Source organism: Salvelinus sp. IW2-2015, linkage group LG28, assembly GCF_002910315.2.
Source record: "Salvelinus sp. IW2-2015 linkage group LG28, ASM291031v2, whole genome shotgun sequence".
NCBI classification, from domain to species: Eukaryota; Metazoa; Chordata; class Actinopteri; order Salmoniformes; family Salmonidae; genus Salvelinus; species Salvelinus sp. IW2-2015.
Genome location: NC_036868.1, coordinates 7717342 through 7736352, shown reverse-complemented (window position 1 = coordinate 7736352; position 19011 = coordinate 7717342). Strand labels below are relative to the sequence as shown.

At 41.5% G+C, this 19011-nt stretch overlaps 1 protein-coding gene across 4 annotated transcripts in view; it reads left to right on the top strand.

Annotated features, from left to right (window-relative positions):
- Nucleotides 1-572: 572 nt before the first annotated feature.
- Nucleotides 573-19011, top strand: part of LOC111954252 (mitogen-activated protein kinase kinase kinase 7) — a 28495-nt gene continuing 10056 nt past the window's right edge. Inside the window, exons 1-15 of one of the 4 annotated variants that reach the window (XM_070435901.1) lie at nucleotides 1305-1384; nucleotides 1929-2023; nucleotides 2185-2295; nucleotides 2416-2481; nucleotides 2699-2744; nucleotides 6061-6199; nucleotides 6854-6982; nucleotides 9888-10012; nucleotides 10519-10649; nucleotides 10911-10992; nucleotides 11118-11242; nucleotides 11535-11682; nucleotides 13462-13542; nucleotides 17490-17557; nucleotides 18782-18884. In XM_070435901.1, coding sequence (XP_070292002.1) covers nucleotides 2012-2023; nucleotides 2185-2295; nucleotides 2416-2481; nucleotides 2699-2744; nucleotides 6061-6199; nucleotides 6854-6982; nucleotides 9888-10012; nucleotides 10519-10649; nucleotides 10911-10992; nucleotides 11118-11242; nucleotides 11535-11682; nucleotides 13462-13542; nucleotides 17490-17557; nucleotides 18782-18884 — 1366 coding nt within the window. In that variant the 5' untranslated portion in view covers nucleotides 1305-1384; nucleotides 1929-2011. Of the gene's footprint in view, nucleotides 1385-1928; nucleotides 2024-2184; nucleotides 2296-2415; nucleotides 2482-2698; nucleotides 2745-6060; nucleotides 6200-6853; nucleotides 6983-9887; nucleotides 10013-10518; nucleotides 10650-10910; nucleotides 10993-11117; nucleotides 11243-11534; nucleotides 11683-13461; nucleotides 13543-17489; nucleotides 17558-18781; nucleotides 18885-19011 lie in introns of all 4 variants that reach the window. The other 3 variants (XM_070435902.1, XM_070435900.1, XM_070435903.1) reach the window with 3 other exon arrangements.

Genomic DNA, 19011 nt, shown 5'->3' with positions numbered 1-19011 from the left:
TACCCAATTGTCATACTTGAGTAAAAGTAAAGATAGAAAATTACTTAAGTAAAAGTTAAAGTCACCCAGTAAAATACTACTTAAGTAAAAGTCTAAAAGTATTTGGTTTTAAATATACTTAAGTTTCAAAGTTAAATGTAATTGCAAAAATATACTAYTGTAACTAAATTAAAAGTACAAATATAACTATTTTTTTATTTCTTATTTTAAGCAAACCAGAAGGCACAATTGTCTTGTTTTTTTGCTTAATTGATAGCCAGGGTCACACTTCAGCATTTGTGTAGACCAATTTCCTGTCCTGCTAAGCATTTAAAATGTAACGAGTAGCCTACTTTTGGGTGTCAGGGAAAATGTATGGAGTAAAACGTACATTGTGTAGTGAAGTAATAGTAGTCAAAAATATAAAAAGTAAAGTATAGATATCTCAAGTACTTTACACTGTAGGCTACGTATACTGTTGACATTTAAGAGGCTAATAACGTTACTTATAGGGACATACATACGCATGCATTTATTGTAATATAGTTAACAATAACCTCGCATCCTTTTTATTATAGCGTCTCTACTTTACGTTGCATCTGCATGCCATTCGGGACACAGAGCTGGTGGGGCAGAATTCAGGAGAGCACACCCTTTCTGGAGCTGCTGCCTGTAACAACTGCGGAATAAAACAAAAGTCGTATATAATGGAAGCAAAGTCGTAATTATAAAGTTATGTACGCGAGTCAGATGTTTAGAAAAACGCAGGGGAAAACGGTGGACACTTCTTTGATTGTTTGTTTTAAATGTTGAGGAAATCAATCACCCCATGTCTCGAGCCACTACGCCGGTGGTGCACAGTCTACGGCGGCGAAGGGCTGGCGTGATTAGGCCAGCAATCGGCCTAGTCAAGTGACTCCCAAAGTGTCAGATATAGCTTGCTCGCCAGCTAGCTAACTTGCTGAATTAATTGTGTCAACCAACGTCGTTGACGTCCCTGATATGGCAATTGAAAGTTGCTGTTTTCAAATTGTGGCTACTACTAGCCATTGTTAATCGACTTTTTAGCTAACGTTAGCAAACTACCTTACTAGCTAGCTCAGCTACCAGTTGGCTATGTTGGACTGAGCTAGCTAGCCAGTAAACACAGCTTGCGAGTTCCAGTTTTTAAACTAGATTTATTTCCGTTTTAGGTCCGCCAGTGTCTTGGCAAATTGTGTCATGTAAGATTATTTTTATTTTTATTCGTGTACGCGTGTCTTGCATATTATTATTTTTACATCTTGGTTTTAATGAATAACTAGTTAGCCAGTTAGCAATGTCTCTGCCATCTGCCGATATGATCGAAACTCCCCCTGGATATCCCTTTGAAGAAATAGATTATGTGGATATTGAAGTTGAAGAGGTAAGTAACAATTTAGCTATCTCAACATTTGATTGGAATGTGAGGGATCCTATGATGCAGAAGTTGCCACAGTGCGTGATATCTCAATTGTCATGGTTGCTAGCTCTACCATTGTTAATCTACTTTMTAACTAACGTTAGCAAACTGCCTTACTAGCTGTCTAGTTAGCTCAGCAACCAGCTGGCTATGGTCTAGTTAGCTCAGCTACCAGCTGGCTATGTTTGACTGAACTAGCTAGCTAGTCAACAAACACACAATTCACACCCCAGCATGGGGTGTGATGTTGGGTTTGAATCACCCCAACATTGTGAAGTTGTATGGCTCATGCAATAATCCGATAAATCAGCTTTTTAACCATGCATGGAATGTTTTGTGTATTATGGTTTTGAAAGGCCTGGGAATTAAGMTACCATAACTATCTCACTAATAGCTATGCCATTCATCAATTATTATGCCATAGACGTTATGGAGAATGGTCAGTTAGCTATGCTCCAAATCTATTTGTCAGTTCTTGTTTTGATTGTAGCTAGCTAACTAGCTGCAGTTCCCCACAGGTGGGCKCCACACATCAGACCCCTCCATCAGATCAGCTGACGTTGACTGTCTGCACACAAGAGTTTGATTGATATGCTGGATTGTGTAATGGAACTTGTCCACAACAAATAACAACAACGGTGTTAGCTTGGCTAACTCCCAAAACACCCAGACGGAAAGTGGCATTAGTAGGGTCATGATAATAATAGACGAATAACATTACACCCAACACACTTGGCTTATGTCGTCTACCTGTTATCTTTCAGGTCGTGGGGAGAGGTGCATTTGGTGTTGTCTGCAAGGCCAAATGGAAAGGCAAAGACGTCGCAATCAAGACAATAGAGAGTGAATCTGAAAGGAAAGCGTTCATWGTTGAGGTATTGTCACATTGTACTGGGATACTAGTAGAGAGATTCTGTAAAGTTATGGCAGGGCAGTTTATTACAACCCAAAGAGATCCCTCTTGATTATCTTCCTTCCTCCTCTCCCCTCCCAAGCTGCGACAGCTTTCACGTGTGAATCACCCCAACATTGTGAAATTGTATGGCTCATGCAATAATCCGGTAAGTCATCTTTTTAACACACTGATATTTCAGTGTGTTGTTATAGCCTATGTTTTTTGCCAGTTGTTGTAAATACCTTGGAACAGTGGGTTGTTACTGATTTATTGTAGAAACACCAATAGCAAGGTAGACAAATGACCAGAACATCGTGGGATACTGTATACCCTAATAACTAGATATTTTTTTCATTTTTGACGGCACAAATTTTCCGATCTAGGTCTGCCTGGTGATGGAATATGCTGAAGGGGGGTCTCTGTACAATGGTGAGTCCCTGGACGATGATGTAGGCAAGCCTACTACTAGGCTTGGGCAGTATCCAGATTGTCGTACCTTCATACTGACCTTGTGCCATCCTAGGATATGAACACAAGGGGCGCTATATTCAAACCCCACTGAGTCTGTAATCTGAAGGTTAGCAATGCTAATAAGTACACTATATATATATATATATATATATATATATATATATATATATATATATATAMTTTTGTGTATATATTATATATACAAAACTATATATATATATAGTTTTGTATATAGTTTTGTATATATATATATATATATATATATATATACAAAACTATGTGGACAACCCAAATTAGTGGATTCGGCTATTTCAGCCACACCGGTTGCGCAGAGATGTATAAAATCGAGCACACAGCCATACAATCTCCATAGAGAAACATTGGCAGTAGAATGGCCCATACTGAAGAGCTCAGTGACTTTCAACGTGGCTTTGTCACCTTTCCAACAAGTCAGTTRGTCAAATTTCTGCCCAGCTAGAGCTGCCTCGGTCAACTGTAAGTGCTGTTATTGTGAAGTGGAAATGTATAATAGCAACAACGGCTCAGCCATGAAGTGATAGGCCACATAAGCTCACAGAATGGGACAGCCAAATGCTGAAGCGCGTAGCGCTACCTGCTCCAATGCATAGTGCCAACTGTAAAGTTWGGTGGAGGCATGACAATGCCCCCGTGCACAAAGCGAGATCCATACAGAACTTGATTGGCCTGCACAGAGCCCTGACCTCAACCCCATCAAACACCTTTGGGATGAATTGGAATGCCGACTGCGAGCCAGGCCTAATCACCCAACAACAGTGCCCGACCTCAATAATGCTCTTGTGGCTGAWTGGAAGCAAGTCCCCGCTGCAATGTTCCAACATCTATTGGAAAGACTTCACAGAAGAGTAGAGGCTGTTATAGCAGCAAAGGGGCACCCAATTCCATATTCATGAACATGATTTTGGAATGAGATGTTCGACAAGCAGGTGTCCACCAACTTTTGGYCATGTAGCGTACATTTAACCACTTAGCTAGATGACTAAGTTAGCAAACCAGTTGCACAACTGCAGAGCATTTAGCACATTTTAGACTATTAACTTAATAGTTATAAGATATCTAGCTGGCAAACATTTAGTTTTTGAATTCCATATTGTAACTAGATCACCTGGCGCATGGTGCACAACAATGAGTGAGTGACTAAAGCGTCCGGTCTCGCTTCGTTGTGTGCTTGTAAACAAAACAACGTGACTGGGGACTACCGCTAAGCTTCATCATGAAAAATAATGTGACGAGTGTAATGAAGAACGCAATCTGCTTTATCTCCTAACGTATTGCACACGTGATGTTGACGGCAGGTATTTAATCAAGTAGCTACAAATATATATGTATTTTTTTAAGCTTCACAGAAATGGTTACGACAGTATTGAAAAACCATCCTGTGGCTATTTCCAAATTCCCTGGTATACCGCCCAAGCCGACCTACTTCTCTACCACACACATTGACATGGCTTGTAAATTTGTGTAAATACATGCCATGTCAAACAAGTGGAAATATTGCAATCAATGTCAATAACTCCAATACCCAAATGCAAACTATGCTCTAATTAACCCTTTACACTCGTACCCTTATACGGGTAGAAAATTGCAGATTTGGGTGCTAACAAGCGCCTAAATTGGAACATAGTGGCTGTACAGTAACATGCTATAAGTTACGTCAGAGCTCAGGCTCTGCGCTTCACAGTGTTATATGGGTTTTGAATGACAGCCGTWCTGAACTTGAGCACAGCTRGTGACAACAAGTTGCCCCCATCACTCCCGGTATTTGGGCAATTTTCTTGTTGTCTGAGTGAGGGAAATTCTGTCAGTTAAGATGACTTGATGTAATTTGAAAGATGTGATGTTGAGGATTATAATAAATACCGTTTTGATGTCYAACACCCTTGAGTCCAAATGTGCACATCATAACTCATGTCATATACAGTGTCAACATTTAGGATCACTATGTTTGATGTACAGTTACAGATGACGTGTTGTCATATCCTAGGTTGTTCWGAACAGAATGAGCCTATATTTGTTTATTGTGAAGAAAATTTGCCAAGGCACACACACCTGAATGCACTCATGACTCATTTCTATGATCTGTTTCTCTGAATTGCCCTGTGAAAGCTTACCACTGTAAGATCGTATTTTATCACTTAGCTAGGCATGTTGGCAATAGAACAAGCGTTCAAATCATGCCCACCTGACCCAGATTGCGATGTTATAATGGACTGTTTTTGGAATGTATCCAGAGTATTTTCAGATTTCGTTAATGTAAATGTAAAATGCACATAAAATCAACAGTGCAATGTTTTGATTCAGTCTTGTGTGATGTTAACTGTTGTGTCTTCACCTTTTGGTCTAATAATTTCTCTGTTGTCTCCTAACTGTTCCATTTAAATTTCGCCTCATCCATATAGACCAATTCCCAAGAGTGTAAAGGGTTATTAGGCTCACTATTGACATGATTCCTTAAATTGGTCAGTACTTTCACAATGACCTGTTATGTACTATTGCAGAGTTAGGAAGTGTTCATGGATCCGTTACCAGAAAGGGGTTCAAATACATGTGTATTTAAGTGTCTGGTATTTTAAAATATTTTTTTTTAAATACCTCAGTTAAATGCATTGGAGTGTGTTTGAGGCAGTGTTTTTGACTATTTTCAAATATATACATTAAAATATAAAACTACTTGTCTTAAATAAATAAAATCATAATACTTACTTTGAATGTATGTGAAATTAATTGAGGTATTCAAAATAGTATTCAAACCCAGGTCTGACTCTTACCTGTACAAGCACTTTATCCCCTTGTATACTTTTCTACCTCTGAATCTCTGTCAAAGTTATTTAAAGTTGGTGTTCTTAGTTGTGGTCGTCACAACTTTGTTGAATGCTTGAAACTAACTTTGAAGGTATTCTCTGTGTGTGTGTGTGTGTGTGTGTGTGTGTGTGTGCGCGCGCGCATCTGCGTGTGTGTGTACGTGCACGTGCATAATAGTGGTAAACAAGGAAAGTTCTCCCTGGTGGGGACATTTCCCAGGTCCCCACAAGGACAAAGGCTATTTTAGGCTTAGGGGTTAGAGTTATGGAAAATATCATTTTGAATGACAATTCATTTTATGTTCCCACAAGGATAGTAAAACATGGTGTGTTTGCACTTGTGGACTTTTATGGCTATGGAAGTGTGAGTGTGTGCATGCAGGTGTGTTTTGTGTTTATTTCGAGGTGGTAGTGACTGTTATCTCTGTCCACAGTGCTGCATGGTGCTGAACCCCTCCCCTATTACACTGCTTCCCATGCCATGAGCTGGTGTTTTCAGTGTTCCCAAGGGGTCGCCTATCTCCATGGCATGAAACCAAAGGCTCTCATTCACAGGGACCTCAAGCCACCCAAGTATGCTCCTCCTCACCACCTCCCCCTCTCTCTTGTTTCACTGCCAATAAAGTGCCTTGCTCCCCCACTCAAGGTGTCATTTAATAGATGTGTGTGATATTATATTATGCAATAGCATCAGAATATTTGTATCTGACTTTATTAACCAAAATACCATAGTTTTATTATATGTATTTTTTATGAGAATAGTCAACGGACGGGCTCCAGTCGTCTACGTATAAAAGTATTTTGCTTATGTTTTTGTTCTGTTCGATCTGGCTTCAGTAGTAAGGCCTTAGTGTTTTCATAGTGTGCCTCTGACTGAAATGCTTAGAGTAGCTGTATCGGCTCCAGGGGTTATATATTTGGCTCTGACGGAAAAGACTGGAACCTAACCTTCACGCTCTTTGTGTGACACAGCGGGTGTTGCCAGACGGTGTGGTTGTAAAGTTATTTGCTGTAAGGGATCTGACTTGTTTGCATAAAAATAATCTGACTAGCTGTATTCTCTTTTTTCATGTTTTTTTTTATGATTAGAAATGTTTGCTTTGAAGCTAAAGTGGATTTATTATGTGTTTGTAACCCATTTAGACCTCAGTAGCCTTTAGTAGTGACCCTTACGTAGTCTCACACGTCACTCATTTGAGTGGATCTTTGTTTACTTGTTTGTTTCAGCCTGCTCCTGGTTGCCGGTGGCACCGTGCTGAAGATATGTGACTTTGGGACAGCGTGTGACATTCAGACCCACATGACCAACAACAAAGGAAGTGCTGCTTGGATGGCCCCAGAGGTGTTTGAAGGCATGTATGAACCGCATGGCAAATGTTTGAAACACGCCAAGGGATGCCTGTCCCATCTGTCTTAGAAAGCGCAAATTGGACTGACTCTCTTTAAGAACAAGGGTATCTAAACAAGTGTAGCCTTTCATAAATGTGTTTATCTAGAGTGCATTGATTGTCAGTGTTTGGTTATGTGATGCTACTGTTGAGAGCAGTGTTTATACAGTAGGGCTTATGTCTAGTGGTGGAAGTGACCGTTAATTGTAATGGTGCGCCACTTTGGCTTTATTACTTACTTGATCACTGGAAGTCACCCCAAACACGTAGATTCCACCATTTCTCAAAGCCTGATTAATCTAACTCTAGTTAGCATTCTGTTAATTTACATTAATTCATATCTTGGGTGGTATTTATTATTAATTATTGTGGTTGTACACAGAAATGTAGAAGTTGAATTGAGGGAAAGATGCAGCATATTGCAGAGACGGTTTCGGTTTCATCTAAAAGAGAATGTAGCATTTTAGTCTATGCTCTCAGCCGGTAGTTTAATGCAATATTTCCCAAACTCGGTCCTGGGGGRCCCCCTGGGTTCACATTTCGTTTTTTTACCCTAGCACTATTCAAATAACCAACTCATCATCAAGCTTTGATTATTTGAATCAGCTGTGAAGTGCTAGGAGCAAAACAACTATACAGTGGGGCAAAAAAGTATTTAGTCAGCCACCAATTGTGCAAATTCTCCCACTTAAAAAGATGAGAGAGGCCTGTAATTTTCATCATAGGTACACTTCAACTATGACAGACAAAATGAGGGAAAGAAATCCAGAAAATCACATTGTAGGATTTTTTATGAATTTATTTGCAAATTATGGTGGAAAAAAACTTTTGTTATTGACCAAATACTTAATCTCAATACTTTGTTATATACCCTTTGTTGGCAATGACAGAGGTCAAACGTTTTCTGTAAGTCTTGCTGGTATTTTGGCCCATTCCTCCATGCAGATCTCCTCTAGAGCAGTGATGTTTTGGGGCTTTTGCTGGGCAACACAGACTTTCAACTCCCTCCAAAGATTTTCTATGGGGTTGAGATCTGGAGACTGGCTAGGCCACTCCAGGACCTTGAAATGCTTCTTACGAAGCCACTCCTTCGTTGCCCGGGCGGTGTGTTTGGGATCATTGTCATGCTGAAAGACCCAGCCACGTTTCATCTTCAATGCCCATGCTGATGGAAGGAGGTTTTCACTCAAAATCTCACGATACATGGCCCCATTCATTCTTTCCTTTACACGGATCAGTCGTCCTGGTCCCTTTGCAGAAAAACAGCCCCAAAGCATAATGTTTCCACCCCCATGCTTCACAGTAGGTATGGTGTTCMTTGGATGCAACTCAGCATTCTTTGTCCTCCAAACACGACGAGTTGAGTTTTTACCAAAAAGTTCTATTTTGGTTTCATCTGACCATATGACATTCTCCCAATCTTCTTCTGGATCATCCAAATGCTCTCTAGCAAACTTCAGACGGGCCTGGACATGTACTGGCTTAAGCAGGGGGACACGTCTCGCACTGCAGGATTTGAGTCCCTGGCGGCGTAGTGTGTTACTGATGGTAGGCTTTGTTACTTTGGTCCCAGCTCTCTGCAGGTCATTCACTAGGTCCTCCCGTGTGATCATTTTGACCCCACGGGGTGAGATCTTGCGTGGAGCCCCAGATCGAGGGAGATTATCWGTGGTCTTGTATGTCTTCCATTTCCTAATAACTGCTCCCACAGTTGATTTCTTCAAACCAAGCTGCTTACCTATTGCAGATTCAGTCTTCCCAGCCTGGTGCAGGTCTACAATTTTGTTTCTGGTGTCCTTTGACAGCTCTTTGGTCTTGGCCATAGTGGAGTTTGGAGTGTGACTGTTTGAGGTTGTGGACAGGTGTCTTTTTATACTGATAACAAGTTCAAACAGGTGCCATTAATACAGGTAACGAGTGGAGGACAGAGGAGCCTCTTAAAGAAGAATTTACAGGTCTGTGAGAGCCAGAAATCTTGCTTGTTTGTAGGTGACCAAATACTTATTTTCCACCATAATTTGCAAATAAATTCATTAAAAATCCTACAATGTGATTTTCTGGATTTTCTTTTCTCATTTTGTCTGTCATAGTTGAAGTGTACCTATGATGAAAATTACAGGCCTCTCTCATCTTTTTAAGTGGGAGAACTTGCACAATTGGTGGCTGACTAAATACTTTTTTGCCCCACTGTACATGCACCCAGGAGGGGCCCCAGGACCGAGTTTGGGAATCCTTGGCCTAATGTACTTTGTTTTACAAAACACATTGAGGCAGCCTCTTGTCAAGCGGGTCAGGAGGAAACGCAAAGGAAATAGTCATTATCTTGTTTAAGGGAGTAACATGAATAGTCATTATCTTGTTTAAGGGAGTAACATGATTTCCATGCAATTTAAACAGCTCACATTTGCCCCCAGAATGACCTCCGTAAAGCTAATTTGCATCACGGGGAGAAATGTTATTAAAAAAGGCCTTGGCAGCAAAGCAACTTAAAATCTGAGTTCCAAATGACACCCTATTCCTTATATAGTGTATTATGGGCCTTGGTCAAAAGAAGTGCACTGAATAGGGTGCCATTTGGGACACAACCCAAACGTCTGTGTGAAGAGTAGTTTAATTCCACAACATAGCCACAGTAGTTAAGCATCTCAGGAGTGGCCCTGAACTAAAATTGCCTCCTTATTTTCATCACACATATGTTCTTAAGGTGCGCAGACCAGATGGATGCTCCTGTGCTTTCCCAAGCACATACCCCTTCTCCCCAACACTACTCACACATATTAACTGTGCTTTTTTTAGACTTACTTTTCATCAGTCAATCAGAGCAATCTGAAAGGCCCTGAGTGGAGCTGTTTCTCCTATGTGCTTTCAGGCAGCAATTACAGCGAGAAGTGTGATGTGTTCAGCTGGGGCATCATTCTCTGGGAGGTGATCACACGCAGGAAGCCCTTTGACGAGATTGGAGGGCCAGCCTTCCGCATCATGTGGGCTGTGCATAACGGTGAGTCTAAGAGGAAGTAGGTGGGGGAGCTGAATGAGTTKATCTCTGTGCTGACATGTCAATCACCCTGGCGTCTCAGAGCCGGCTGCCCAGTGAGACCTGCTGTGAGATTAAATGAGTTACGAGGCTGACGGGGAAGCGCAATTAAAAGACAGACTCACCTGTATAGCGCTCCCTGCTGTTCCCTCCGTCGCACAGTAGAGTGATGGAGCAGAATGCTAACGGAACACGGACTGTCTGAGAACAGGAGCACACCTGGGGACACGACACTACTGCGTCTGTCATTCCGACAAATTAGCGGTGCCACCACAGCATGGGGCTTTCATTTGCATTAGATTAGAAGTGTTTACTTGTACTGAAATTAACTTTCTAGAACMTTTTAAAAGATTGCGTTTGTATAACCTTTGACCTCTCCATCCATTTTATTGTGTMTGGGTGTTTGTATTCATAGTGATAAATGTTGACGTAGTGCATCTTTTCTTTCTGTTTGTATTGATAATGTCCAGGCACCCGGCCACCGCTCATCAAGAGCCTACCCAAACCCATTGAGAGCCTGATGACCCGCTGCTGGTCTAAAGACCCCTCCCAGAGACCCTCCATGGAGGAGATAGTCAAGATCATGACCCATCTTATGCGAGTAAGGCCCTCCTACACACAAACACTCATACTTATAGAGATGCATTAAATGAAATTGAATGCCTTACCAAGATGGCCGCCCTGCAGACAAGTGATCTCCACAGTGTCCATTCCAGTGTTCTTTTGAATTCCATGCCGACACCGATCCTGGATGCAAGGAGGACTCTTAACCATGGTGTCCTGTTCTCAAGCTGCTTGTCTGGTCAGATGGTCAGTGTTGGGAATGTCGCTGTTACGTTTTCTGTCAACCTCTCTTTTCCAGTGCTTCCCAGGATCTGATGAACCCTTGCAATATCCGTACCAGTCTTCAGATGAAGGACAGAGTAGCTCGGCCACCAGTACAGGTAGCTACATCTATATCGTTGAAATAGTGYAAGCTTTTATTATCTGCATTAGTTTTACCTACATAAAACATCATGGACGTAATGTGGAAATATCTCACGTCTCACCTCTCTYTTGGGTATTACAGGTTCCTATGTGGATTACACTTGCAACAGCAACAAGAGTGACACAAACATGGAGCATGGGGACTCCCCAGGGAGCAACGACACCATCAAGATCACACCTCAGTTTGCACATCAGTTCAGGCCAAAGGTAACGCAGCAACCTGTACTGGTACTTGGCTTGCCATGTCTATCACAACCATTAAACCTGAGCAATTTACTTTGTCAGGTGTCTAGGTGAGAGAAGGTAGACAAATTAATGCAATTAGCTACATTTGTGTGGATATGAACAAAATGATTTAAACAAGCATCATATGAAAGTAATCACGGTCATTTTGATGTAATCATCAGTGCACAAAATGTAATTGAGACTTTTTGACCACAATGAATAAGTAGTGAAATGTACTGTAGGCCAACAGTATCTGTTTTGTCTGTGCTCTCAGGTAGACCCGTTGTGGAGCCTGCCTCTGTCCAGAGGGAGCAGTGTTGAGAGCCTGTCGGAGCGAACACACAGTCTGCTGCKCTCAGAGAGCAAAAGAATGAGCGCAGACCTGTCAGAGCTGGAGCACAGGGTGCCTTTCGCTCCCACAGGTAACTTCAGAATCAACACCCTTCACACACCCCAAAATGGATTATACAAGTATAGGACTACATATTTGACACATCACACACTTCTAGAAGAGATGCATACAGTTCATACTTACAGTAATGTTACGTCAGCTAATGAAGTCAGTTTTATTTCAGTACGAGAGAGAGCGATAAAGGCATCCTACACCATTAAAGCTACTATCAGGTTGGCAYGTAGCCTAGCGGTTKAGAGCGTTGGGCCAGTAACCAAAAGGTTACTGGTTCAAAGCTCCGAGCCGACTAAGTGAGAGAAAAAAAATACTCTGTCCATGTGACCTTGAGCAAGGCACTTAACCCTAATTGCTCATGTACAGTACTAGTCAGAAGTTTGGATACACCTACTCTTTCCAGGGTTTTTCTTTATTTGTACTATTTTCTAAATTGTAGAATAATAGTGAAGACATCACAACTATGAAATAACACATATGGAATCATGTGGTAACCAAAGTGTTAACCAAATCAAAATAGATTTTATATTTGCAATTCTTCAAAGTAGCCACCCTTTGCCTTTATGACAGCTTTGCATACTCTTGGCATTCTCTCAACCAGCTTCATGATAGTGGGTACTTTTTCCACAACTACTACTTTGAAGAATCTAAAATATATTTTGATTTGTTTAACACTTTTTTMGGGGGGTTACTACATGATTCCATGTGTGTTATTTCATAGTTTTGATGTCTTCACTATTATTCTGCAATGTAGAAAATAGTACAAATAAAGAAAAACCCTGGAATGAGTAGGTGTGTCCAAACTWTTGACTGGTACTGTAAGTTGCTTTGGATAAGAGTTTCTGCTAAAATGACTTCAGTGTAAATCATGTCTCCCTGTCTGTCAAGATGCATTTCATCTGCTTTCATCTCCGAGGTGATGCCTCACTCCTCATGTAAGCTCCTCCATATGCCCCTCAGCACTGGTGCCAGTCATCTCCCCTTCTTCACACAGATCTAAGGCTCAGAGGCTGAGCTTTATAGACAGGCAGCCCAATTCTGATCTTCCACTAATTGGTCTTTTGACAAATCACATCYGATCTTTTTCAGAGCTGATCTTATTGTTCCAAAGACCAATTAGTGGAACAAAAAGATCAGAATTGGGATGCCTGTCTAAACACAGCCAGAGAGAATGCCTTGTATTCATCATCTGCCTTGTCAAAATTAAGCGTCCAAGGCATGAGTAAGCTACAATTAGCCTTAGTCTATATTTGTCAGGGTTTTTCCTCACGCTTTCTTTTCAGCTTAATGTGAGACTGTTTTGTGTGAAATGTCTTCAGTTGTCTTGTCTTATTGTATATAATTATTTCACATTGTTGATGCTGTACATGGTATATCATATAAATATTAGTTTAAAATGTAATATATTTAGCTTTATCATCTGTTTATCTTCAGTGCTCCTCAATGGTTACTATATATTACAGTATTCGGTGCCATCAATATGGTTTGATCAATTTATTTTATTCTATTTATCATACATATTCTATTGGTACAGTCAAACTGTTTGTTAACCAAATGCCTGTCATGCCTGTGCTGAGACTTCCTATGCAGCATCGCTAGCACTGTGTTGTCATACTAACCAACCAACCTAAGGACAGGATGCATGTTGCCCGTGCATTGTGCATGTATGTGCGCTGCATGTCAGTACAGTCCAGAGGGTAGCGAGAAGAGAGCAGCGTCTGACATGTATGCTCCAGCTCTGGGCCCTCTCTTCGTCTGCATGTGTACGCCAGCTATGTGTGTGTATTTGTTGCAGCACGTCCCCAGTATAAACGAGGCCACCGTAAAACGGCGTCATTTGGCACCATTCTGGACGTTCCCAAGATCGTCGTCACAGGTACCAGTGCGGACCACCAGGCTACCTGGTACCCTGGGTATAGCTGGCTTGGCTGAACTGAATCAGTGGGTTGCTCTGACACTGCTGGGCCTTTAGTGTCTGTTACTCCAGGTCTCACAGGCTACAGGGGCCGCTTGTAGTCGATCCGTCTCAAATATCACCCTATTCCCTATAGAGGCCCTATGGGCCCTGGTCAAAAGTAGAGTACTAAAAATGGATTAGGGTGCCATTTGGCATGCAGTTCTTATATTCTGCCTTGACACTTTACAATTGAATTGAAGTAAGGGGATATTATTTAGTAAGGGGATATTACCACCAGTGATGACTCAATACAAATCAGTATTGAGGCTATGGATGATGATAAACCTGGAGTAACACACACAGTTCTCTCTTTCCTCTGTCTTTTGTGGTTTTGTTAGACATTAAGAGGGACATGAGTTACACATGGTGGCGGTCTTATCTGTGTTTCACCCTTCAGGCACAAGATGCTGATCAAGCTGTTTCAATTCACACAGATCCATCTTTTAATCAACATATCTAATCCAGATTCATGGATGAATCCAAACGTGTTAGCCTGATGTGCAAAAACAATATAATAGACTGTTGATTAAGGGGCATGTCATCAGGTTATTTTTATCATCATGCCATCAGAAGGGGGGGTGAAATGGATGTGATAAGATTCATAACTCATGGCCCTGTCTTTTTCTCAGATGTCCTTCTGGCTTTGCTGCAGGCATGCAGGGAGTAAATTGGTTGGCTTGGCTTGCTCTGTCTGGAGTTGAGCTCCTCTCTCAGCTCGTCCTTGTCTTTCATGCATAGAGGACGTCTGTTAAAAGCTTGGCAACATTTTTTTTTCTCTCTTTGCATCCATTAACTTTGTCGATTTGATTGATTTACCTCACATTGAGGGTCACAGCTATTATTACCACCCCAGATGAGTATGAAGGAAACGGGGACAGCAGCACTGGATTTCAAACAAAAAAAGGCCTTTCTATTTAGGAAGGAGGAGCTGCGAGAGACATGTCGAATGAGTAGTTAATTAATCAGTGACTAAAGGAGAGGGCTGACGTAAGGGGATATTAAATGTATGACAAGGTTGTTATCACTGTATGTGGCACACCTAGATGTCACTCATTTATTCAGTTCATTTGAACCCAGTTTCCATTTAGTAGTTTAATTAGTATGAAGCATTACTCAAGTTTTTTGAAGTTCTGGATTGGCATTCTAATTAAAATGTCTATTCAGTGTTCTCATAGTAGGGTGTGACTTCAAATGGCTATGCTCGCAAGCACCTCTGTTGCCATATTGTACATACTTGACTGCAGCAACGTATATTATTTTTACACGCAAAACAACAATCACAATAACAGGACCTTATTCTGATCTACAGTGACTTCAGAAAGTATTCACGCCACTTGACCTTTTCAATGTGTTGTGTTACAGCCTGAATTAAAAATTGATTAAATTGAGTTTTTACGTCACTGGCCTACACACATTACCCATAATGTCAAATTGGAATTAGGTTTTTAGACATTTTTACACATTTTATTAAAAATAAAAAGCTGAAATGTCTAAGTATTCAACTATTTTGTTATGGCAAGCTTAAATAAGTTAATGAGTAAAAATGTCACAAGTTGCATGGACTCTGTGTGCAATAGTGTTTAACYTGATTTTTGAATGACTACCTCTTCCTTGTACCCCACACATCTGTAATGTCCCTCAGTCTATCAGTGAATTTCCAACACAGATTCAACCAGAAAGACCAGGGAGGTTTTCCAATGCATCGCAAAGAAGGGCACCTATTGGTAGATGGGTAAAAAAAAAAAACATTGAATATCCCTTTTTCTGCATGGTGACGTTGTTAATTACACTTTGGATGGTGTATCAATAAACCCAGTCACTACAAAGATACAGGTGTCCTTCCTAGTGGTTTCCGTCCTCTCCTTTAACTGAACTAAGGGATTTCACCATGAGGCCAATGGTGACTTTTAAACAGTTCCAGTTTAATGACTGTGATAATGGGAGAATTGAGGATGCATCAACAACATTGTAGTTCCAGCACAATACTAAGCTAAATGACAGAGTGAAAAAGAAGACTGTACAGAATCAAAATATTCCTAACATGCATCCTSTATGCAATAAGGCACTTAAGTAAAACTGCAAAACATTTGMCAAAGAAAGTAACTATGTATTGAACACAAAGCGTTATGTTTGGAGCAATAACAACACATCACTGAGTACCACTCTTCATATTTTCAAGCAGGGTGGTGGCTGCATTATGTTATTTGCATGCTTGTCATTGACTTAGGAGTTTAAGATCAAAAGAAATGGAATAGATCTCAGCATAGGCAAAATCCTGGAGAAAAACCTGGTTCAGTCTACTTTCCAACAGACACTGGGAGACAAATTCACCTTTCAGCAAGTCACTACCRTAAATCAGAAGGCCAAATATACACTGGAATTGCTTGCACAGACCACGTTCAATGTTCCCGAGTAGTAAGATTTGAAAATGACTGTCATGGAATGATCAACAACCAACTTGACAGAGCTTGAATAATTTTTTRCCAAAGAATAATGTGCAAATATTGTACAATCTAACTAGAGACCAAGAAAGACTCAGCTGTAATCCCTGCCAAAGGTGATTCTTACATGTGGTGACTCAGGGGTGTGAATACTTATGTAAATTCAATATTTCTGTGTTTAATTTTCAATACATTTTCTAACTTCCATTTTGAATTCAGGCTGTAACACAACAAAATATGGGATACGTCGAATAGGTATGAATACTTTCTGAAGGCACTGTATAGGCCTAGAGCAACAATTACTGCAGTGACAAATGAGCATTTGTCTCAATCCAACATTCAGTGTATTGTTTGTTTCTCTGTGTGTGTGTGTCTGCCTGTGTGTAGTGTCTATTTGTTTTGGAGTTTTGTGCAATAAGAGAGGTCAAGTTAAAATGGTTAGACCAGTGCTTAGACCTACTTTACCAGAAAATAGACCGGGGCAATTTCCCACATCCATTTTCCCTCTGGTGCCACGTCTTGTAAACCTACATTCCAGGTAGTTTTAGATGTTAGCTTCCATATCATGTAAAAAGTTATGCATTTAGAAAGAAAAAAAATCAGTTGAGGGTATTGTTTAGTTACATTTCTAATAATTTCAATTGTCCCAAATTGTTTTTTATGGTTTCCACCTTAAATATTTCCCTTGTTGTAGCAGTTCAAATGTTGTATGGGTCTGGGATTGATGCCAAGGGGTGTGCGGAGGGTAAAAAAGACCTCCAGTGCTCCCATCGCCAGAAAATTTACAGCAGCTGAATATTCCGACTCTGAAGACATTGTTCATAATTCTCCAGCATAGATCGAACTAATAATACTTCTAACTGSCAGATGGCTGGAATTTCACCTGTAATTCTGACGATGTCAGGCAGGTCAGAGCCAACCTCAGGTTTACCTTGGCTGGGGARGAAGGAGTGGAGGCAGGGTGCAGATCATGGACAGACCAGACCTGATTGTGCTGTTCAGCCCATTGGCCTTGTCTTGTCTGAGGCCCAGCAATGTGCTATGAGCCCTAAAATACCCTAGTTTCCCATCACCAGCATCCCTTACTCACAGCCCCCCCCCAAACAAGCAGATCTGCACAAACACGTGACACAGTGAGGCCTAGCTATTCATGTGGTAGGTGTGTGTGTGTTGTGCCGTGTTATTGTGTGGGTTGAGAGGGATGACTACTGCGCTATGGTCATGCTATGGGCATACCAGAGCACATGTGACTGGCCAAGGAGTCAGGGGTTAAATCTGTGCAAATGTCCTGTCTCTGTGTGGCTCTGTGGTTTGGATACCCCACTTTTCACAGACCTAAGGCAGACGCGGACAGACGACAGACAAGTCCCCCTGGAACTGTCTCTAGGTTTTAACGGTTCCTCTATCTCTCCATCTTGTCCACAGCCACCTGTGAGGCGCAGAGACGGAGATCTGTACAGGACCTCCCTGGGGTCGGCACAGAGTCCAGCCAGGTAAGATGCTCTACAGTAGGACAGCTAGGTAAGATGTTCTACAGTAGGACAGCCAGGTAAAATGCTCTACAGTGGGATAGCCAGGTAAGGTATTCTACAGTAGGACAGCCAGGTAAGGTATTCTACAGTAGGACAGCCAGGTGAGGTGCTCTACAGTAGGACAGCCAGGTGAGGTGCTCTACAGTAGGACAGCCAGGTGAGGTGCTCTACAGTAGGNTCTACAGTAGGACAGCCAGGTGAGGTGCTCTACAGTAGGACAGCCAGGTGAGGTGCTCTACAGTAGGACAGCCAGGTGAGGTGCTCTACAGTAGGACAGCCAGATTTGATGCTCTACTGTAGGACAAGGCCTGGATTGACTAGTGTAACACCGTACATAAGCCTTTCACAGAGGGGGAAATGCATGTTATGAAAGCTTTCTCAAAAGCTTTTTTGTGGTATAGTATCTTTTCTCTCTCTCTGTGAATTGCATTGCATTTTAACTGATCGTGTTTTGCTTCCTCGGAGGATTTGATGCATGCTCGATCAAACATGGTGTCCAATGGCGGAAAAGCTAAGTGATGTAATGGAGAATGTCACTGTTGCGAAGATGAATATATTCCAGGTGTAGAAAGAACATTCTCTTGTCTCCCTGTGCATTTTTTTGCAGTAGCAAAATTCCRGTTTAGTTTAATGAGAAACTAGACRCTGGACATGTATTGATTTATATTTGTATTGTTCTTGTCTGATACCTTTTTGCACAAGGTTATCTGTGGAGATCAACTCGTGAATTCCCAGTTGTGGAACTGAGTGTTTTCCTCAGGTTTTCTTACATGTTTCTCTCTTTCGGGAGGGTGTACATAACCCCACTGAATGAGGCTCAGGATTGCCATGTGGGATTTTGTTGCCGTCTTAAGCCATGGGATGACAGCAAAAATAATTGTTGACTTTGCTTGAGGTTCTGGTGTTTTGTGCTCAGTGGACAAAAGCAATAGCGGTCCTGTATGGCTCAGTTGATAAACCATGACGCTTGTAACGCCAGGATTGTGGGTTCAATTCCCAAGGCCACCCAATTGTAAAACGTATGCACGCACGACTGTGAGTCGCTTTGGATAAAAGCGTCTGCCAGATAGCTTACTTCTTTTTTCTTTTCTTTTTTAAAGGGCCATTTTGTGGACATGTGTTTCCACCTCTGATCTTCTACGATTGGCTGTATGAGTGATTGACAGTGTTGTTGGTCTGTTACAGGGGAGCCGGAACAGCAGCAGGTCCTCCAGTCCCAGTGTGAGGATGATGCCGCCTGATAAGACCAGCAGCAGAGGCTATAGCTTCTCTCCCGATGACCCCACAGGTACAGTAGTATTGGTGGCAGGTAGCCTAGCGGGTTAGAGCACTGGGCCAATAACCAAAAGGTAGCTAGTTCCAATCCCCGAGGCGACAAGGTGAAAAATCTGCCCTTGAGCAAGGCCTTAACCCTA